At 45.8% G+C, this 6,844-nt stretch overlaps 1 protein-coding gene across 1 annotated transcript; it reads right to left on the bottom strand.

The window, feature by feature from the left end:
• Positions 1 to 1,492: 1,492 nt before the first annotated feature.
• Positions 1,493 to 6,277, bottom strand: LOC122389976 (calmodulin-2/4-like). The gene is made up of 6 exons (XM_043382530.1): positions 5,537 to 6,277; positions 5,090 to 5,233; positions 3,492 to 3,601; positions 3,167 to 3,257; positions 2,726 to 2,782; positions 1,493 to 1,592 (listed from the first exon to the last, which is right to left on the bottom strand). The coding sequence occupies exons 1-6, from the start codon at positions 5,583 to 5,585 to the stop codon at positions 1,543 to 1,545; spliced, it is 501 nt and encodes a 166-aa protein (XP_043238465.1). The 5' UTR covers positions 5,586 to 6,277; the 3' UTR covers positions 1,493 to 1,542.
• Positions 6,278 to 6,844: the final 567 nt, after the last annotated feature.

Genomic DNA, 6,844 nt, shown 5'->3' with positions numbered 1-6,844 from the left:
AGTTAAATCAGTAGTTTTGTCGATTGATAAAAAAACTCTGGTGACCTCAAATAAACTTAGTGACATTATATGTAGGTATATGGCGTCATCCAAGGGCCGAAATGTAAATCCTTGGCGCCAGAAATGCAAGGATGTGCATTTTGCAATTTGCAGTCGTGATTCCAGGTGCTAATTAAATTATATAGTATTACCTATACAATTTACGGCGTTATATAAATATTAAGTATTCCCCATGGATTTATAACCGGGAGGTCATGTGACCGAGCTGACCTAAGGTGACCGACCCCTGTGCAAAATTTTGGATATAAATTTATATTAGGGGCCAAGAGTAGATGCTTATTGCTGCTGGAAGTTTAATTTTCCTACGGGGAAATTATATGGCACTGAACGTTCCATGTTTGCGTTATTATTATTTTTTTGAGGCCCGTTTTAGAGGCTGAGTTATTTTTATTTTTTTACCTATTTAGAGGCTCACTATGACGTCATAGGTCAGTGACCTGACAGCCTGAAAATTCAGGCGGTGCTAAAAGGTCAGTCTTGTAGCAAAAGTGACTTATGCCAAATTTTAACTATCTGCTATGTGCTTCTAAACATGAAAACATGGCAGAGGGGTATGAGAGGTTTGTATTGTGCATGCAAGTTTATGAATGCTAGACTTATTGTCCCCGGTTCCGTTGTGCATATGTGCCGCTTTTCATACTGCGTAGTAGGCGTAACCATTTTCAGAGAGCCTTGTCACACTAAATTACAACGTGGTGGTGCGGTACTGGACGGAGATCACGGAGCGCTCACCAATAGCGGCACCTCAACTGCTTGCGAACGCCAGCGTCACCGACAAGCGAACCCGATTTGAGTTCGATCGGCACGCAGTTTCTAAACTTCAACCGCGTTTCACACGTGCAGAACTCATTGCCTTTGATCTGTTGGAGTGTACGCATTATCTGATGACAGGTTAATTAGAGATTACCTAAATCTGAGCACAGCTGGCCCAGTTATTGCGAAGCTATTTTAAGTGGAGCTATTTCGTCACCTCAGATCGGACACGCGCCAAGCTCTCTGCCCAATAGCATAGGACCGTCGTCTCGTATAAACGCGTCGTCGATTATAGTCACTTGAAGTTGCGATATTTTCCTATGCATGCTAGAAAAGGCCGAACCAACCCACAAACCCTTGTGTCAAACATGTATTCTGTGGCACCTGAGGATGTGACAATCGCTCTAAAGCACCTCAGACAGAGTCGGGTCAGTTCTGCGCTGCTGCGGTGTGGAGTGTTATTGTATACATACGTGAGATACTATCGCTATTGAATTACTCCTACTAATTGGATATATAAGTACAAGACCCATACATCTCACAACCCCATATTTATGTATTTTTTTTTTTATTTATATCATCGGCTGGGCATGTCCAATACTAGTTAGTTTACAGCATTCGCTCTTCGCCAACATCGTGGTTCTCTATTTCGATGAGTGTGAGAGGAATCTTTTTGGTATTCTCCGCCCGGGGCTCTCTTGTTTGCGTCAGATGTTTCTCTGAGTATCTTCACATTGTTGTCTCCCCCTCTCCGTCATCGGTGACAGCTCGCACAAACTCTGAAACACATGTAATACAATGTTGTCAGTGTTCAGCGCAAGTAGGTGTGTCACATATTGCGGTCTGGCTTGTCTGGAATCTTTTTGATCAGGCGTGTTATTTATACAGCTGTTACGTTTCATAGTCCCGTGAATTCATGAATTGACCAAGCCCTGTGATGTTAATGGCAAAAGGGCTGATTTGAAATTCAGTGTAGCATTCATGTTTATGGAATTGCACGCCACTGTTGTCGCTACGGCCTGCGGTCGTTTGGTTTCAAAGGTATCATTTCCATATTTATGTCCTTCTTCTCAATGACACATGTTTCACTCGGTACGTTCGTTGACTCCTAGAGCGACATAATAAAAACACGAGTGGCAAATGCTAGCAAAAGTAGCTCTAGATATTTTTGCATGCATAGACAAACTACATTTACGGTAGATGTGCGGCACTAAAGGATGCAGATTCTGGAAGAGAAAAATGGATGATGGCATATAAAAACACTGACAGACAGACAGGTGCAACTGAGGCGATCCATGACACGTCTAAATCAATTTAACGAAATTTCACGTCAAAAGCGGTGCTTTTCCTGGGATACTATTAAACTAATGCAAAAAAATGAACGTGCATATGGTTTTAGCTAGCACTTAATCCTATATTTACAATTTAAAATTATGTCTAAATGGTATGATGGAGCAAATCCATTTTGCCAAATCGGCTTAACTTGTGCCCTGGAAACGTAGTGATTATCATGCATGTAAATCTGGTTTTTGGTGAGCGAACTCGATGTCCGATAGAAATGCCCAGAAAACATGCCATAGTCTTTCGACTTATGAATATGACATCTAATCCTGTATGGAAACCTGTCGCTCTAAAATTGGCTCCGGAATCTGTTCCTCAGCAATTCAAGTCGTGGCGCGATCATTTCGCATACGCCAGGCAGCGCAGTGAACTAGGATCTTTGTGAGGTGGCTGGGCTCGCGCCGAATGAAGTCACAGTACCAGCACCTGCGTTCGGTGACCTCATTTACACTTCCCAATGACATATGTTTCATTCAGTACGTTCGTTGACTCCTAGAGCCACGTGTAATTGACACGACTTCTAACCAATCATAGTCTCAATCTGCTGGTGCTAGGAGAGATCCTTACTTACCGATAAAATCAATCCGGCCGTCTCCGTCCATGTCCACTTCGTCTATGATGTCCTCGACTGAAACAAGCGTAGTGCGGGATGCTCTGACGATTCGCAATAGCAGTAGGTACCTAATGATGTTTTTGAGCCTTCTAACGCCATCTTCTAACGCACCATCTCCTTCTAACCGGCGAGATGGCGCGGCGTCACGTGAAAGACGTGCAAGTGCCTCTTTGTGTTGCTTGAATTGGTATGTAATTACGCGAGGGATTTTTGCTGTTAACCAAAGGACGGCGACATTTGTTAAGGCAGTTCGGTCACATCGTTCGCAGCATCTTGCATGATCTTACCAAAACTGAGCATGGTCAAAGATAGAGGTTCAGGTATATCTGCAGATCTATCTGACAACGGGTGGTCGTCGGATGGAGGTCAGGTCAGATCCAGAGGTCATAAGTCGCTTACTTTCTTCATCGGTGAGCCGCTCGCCAAGACAGTGCAGCACCGCCCTCAGGTCAGAGACCCCAATAAAGCCGCGACCGTTCTTATCAAACACCTGAGACACAGACGAGTTTCATCAGGGAACGTCTTACACTACAAAAACATGAATGCTGGGAACACGTTGCCATTTGGGATTTACCTGATTTTATGTTAAGTATAAACATTGGGATCGTGTAATGCTTCCGTTAAAAGCATAGATCGTAAGATCTTTTGAAGCTAGCGTTGATGATGAGCCAATCCAAAATAATTCGTTAGACCTTAACACTGTATATACAGCCGTTCCTCTTACCTTGAACGCCTCTCTCATCGCGTTATCGGCTTCCTCCCGCGTCCGCTCTCCGTCTCGACTCGTTTTCGACATGACCGTGACGAACTCGTCAAAGGTCAGATTCCCATCACCTGAGGAGGGTAAAAATTGAGACATCAGTAGCGCATGGTATCCCTTGATATCCACGCATGATATCCTTTTTCACTGACACATAGGCTGAATATTGTTTTGTTGCATGTCATACATTCCAGTTCTTTCAGCCTCTTTTCCCAACCTTACGTTGCATATTCAAGCACTTTACCTACTCCCACATCATGCTTCCGTTTAGTCACATAGCTCCTCTGAATCATAGAGGCGATATGAAATCCCCGGCTGGCAGCCTTGCTAAGGTGATGCATTCAGCAGGGGAATGTCCAGCGCCAGTGGCTGATAGTTTGAGCACATACCGGAGTCGAGGCGGGGTCTACTACCGTGCCCTGTTCGGTTACGTTAACGGCACACATGACAACTTTTCCGGTTCCCATCCCTAGCTACGTCACCGCCACCGTATTCGTGATCGTACTGTGCTATGAGAGTCATGTTGGATGTATCACGATGGTTAATGTCTCTTGGCATCACATCAAAGTCAAATTCAGTGCTATTTTGTGAATGGTGATCTTAAATAGAGAATATTATTCTTCCATATCGCTCTGTAAGAGACACGGGAGCACTCGAACAAAGACACGAGCGAGTGCGCAGTTATGATTCGTTGTGGTTTATGGGGCTCGAAAATCGGTTCTGAAACTTCAGTCATCCTACTGTTGCCATCTGATGAGGAGCCAAGCTGTTGCATTAGCACGGTTCGTGTTTATAGCTTGCCCGACCTTGCTGGCATGTTTTGGTCAAATCTCCGCATGTTGATTTGTAGGTATGGTGACTCTGCTCTTCACAGATGCTTAGACCAGATCTTACTGATTGGTCAACCCATAAAATCATGTGAATTGCCGTTCTGCTACATAGCTTTGCGACTCTTTGTATCCCTATGATAATTGATAACTTTTATTACGTCCCATTTCATTGCATCCGTGTCCTATATGGAGGCTTTGCTTGCTGTAAATCCTGGTAATTTCGAAAATCCGATAATTTCGTAAATCGAACTCCTGTCCCCTTGTCTGAATTTTTGTCACGCCATGTCGACATTTCCATTCGAGAGCTCATCATTGGTCAGTTCAATCTTGGATATTGTGACAAGGTTAATGCGCCTCCATAAAAAGCGCACCCAGCTTTTTGGAGCTGCAGCATGGCGAAATTCCTACATACCATGCTGTATTGTATCGTTAGAATGAGTGATTCTCGCCGTCCATCACGGCTGCTATCCTGGTCTCCTTACGCCTGCTGAGATTCGTATGCTGCCCTCCATATGTTGGCCAGCACCTCCTATCCCACTCCGTCACGGGGTGACTTAACCCGGGCAGCAACGTCCTAGCTCTACTCAACGCCCCCAGTCCCTCTTACATCAGTCGACTCTGTCCCTCCATTCCCGCCATAGATAACTGCCCCAGACTCTTGCTCCCCCCCCCCCAAAAAAATGAAAAGCAGCACATTTTCCATTCTCTTCCCTCCCGTCGCTCCCGACTAACCGTCGAGATCGACGGCGGCCATGATGTCGACGATCTCGGCGTCGGTGACGTTGTGGCCCAGCTGACGCATTACCTCGGTCAGCTCGTGGCCGCTGATGCTGCCGTTGTGATCCCGGTCGATCAGGTCAAACTGGTACCGCAGCGCTGTCAACCAGCCGTGGCGGTGGGACAGGTCACAGGGTCAAGGTTGTCAGCAAATCAGGGCGTGTGTGGCTTAGCATGTTTGTCGAGACCTTTTTTCATTAGACCGGCTTTGTTCACAATAAACTTTTTAAAGATTTGAGTGACAGAAATAGCATCTTTAACAGTGGCATGAATGAAAATATTGTACGTAACTATCAAAACATCGAAGCTGTATTCAGCTATGTCGACCAACTTTTACTTGCTAAAACCCTCACCAAGCTGTCGGCTGAATATAAGATGTTCGAGCTCACCGCTCCGACTCACCCTGACGTGAAGGCATGGCGCGGGTGCCCGTGTTCAGCTGGCTGCTCATGTTGCTGCTGTGGTTGCCGACCAACGACTGACTGTTCTTGACACACAGGGGACCTGCACTCTTCTGGGACCCGTCCGCCCCCACACAGGTGCTCAGACCGGGACGTCTATGTCTGGGTCGCTAGACATTCTAAAGACGAACAGCACGCCTCACGTCTGCCGTTTCCGACAGTTGGGGACGTGACGGATCGGTATGACTTTTCGGCGGCAGCGGTGGCCGCCGGCTGTGTTCGTTCCCGGAGTATATACTCGTTCCCTCCGTAATGGTCGTCTCCAGGTGCCGTCAAAGTGCCGCTGCTGCGCCACGAACGGCGCGGCCCCTACACATTGGCGCCGCAAACGGCCTCTGTGTCGCAGCTGGCGTCAAACGGTGAGCCGTCCCCCGCATTGATTGATGCGACTGTTCTCTGAAATATGTGTATTTTCAAGGCCAATGCCACTTCCTTCCTAAAATTTGTGGTACGTACTTGGTAAGCTTCTGCTATTTCTTGTATGGGCCAAACAGGAGCCGGCTTTTCAGTAGCAATTAGCAGCATGAAACAGCATAATGGCGCCTTATCACAATATAGCCGCGCGGCGATAGCCAATTGATAGACGGCTGGCGACTTGTTGGTGTTCGGCATAAGAAATATCTGCTCATTAGTTTATCCAGTGCATGTCTGTATGTTTGTTCAGATAATTTAGACAGATTCTGTTGGGTACAAGATCGACATTAGACAACTTAAAACAGTTTTTACTGGTATGGTTGTCGTTTTATATATGTACGCCTGATGGGCCATGGGCCCAAGCCCCTTACTCTACCAATAATGTTGATAAACATTAACCCAATTGTGTTCCGTGGTAAGAATAACTGCTATCCTAAAACCGGCCATTGGAGCCCAATCAATGCGTTTTTAATCTCGGGAAAGACTCCGTGGTGACCAGTGAGGTCATAGGATGTAATGAAATGTCTGATTCAAAACCTTTGATAAAGTTAAGTTTTTTTAGGAGACACCACTTAAAGCTCGGAATGAGCTGCGGAATCGAGCTACATGCAGCGTTGAGCGCAACTTCTCCAAAGTAACGTCTTTATCTGACCGGATTCGAGGTGTCCTTGACCTTCCATGACCTATTTACATTTTCCCTGAAAGAAGTATATTGCTCTATGTATGTAAGTACGTACAAAACTGGACAGGACAAATGCGATGGTATGCAAATCGTTCTATGCGAATATTTTTGTCAAAGGTCGCGATTATCACCTTCAAAGAAGTGATAATCGCG

This window comes from Amphibalanus amphitrite, unplaced genomic scaffold (assembly GCF_019059575.1).
Source record: "Amphibalanus amphitrite isolate SeventyFive unplaced genomic scaffold, NRLGWU_Aamphi_draft 000378F_arrow, whole genome shotgun sequence".
Classification (NCBI taxonomy): Eukaryota; Metazoa; Arthropoda; class Thecostraca; order Balanomorpha; family Balanidae; genus Amphibalanus; species Amphibalanus amphitrite.
This window is presented reverse-complemented; position numbering and strand designations above follow the sequence as displayed.

Excerpts from the sequence above, each read along its gene's own strand:
- LOC122389976 (XM_043382530.1), bottom strand. The coding sequence starts at position 5,585 with ATGAGCAGCCAGCTGAACACGGGCACCCGCGCCATGCCTTCACGTCAG. Across the intron at positions 5,234-5,536 it reads CGCCATGCCTTCACGTCAGG|CGCTGCGGTACCAGTTTGAC; the intron begins GTGAGTCGGAGC and ends GCTGGTTGACAG. Across the intron at positions 3,258-3,491 it reads CGATGAGAGAGGCGTTCAAG|GTGTTTGATAAGAACGGTCG; the intron begins GTAAGAGGAACG and ends TCTGTGTCTCAG.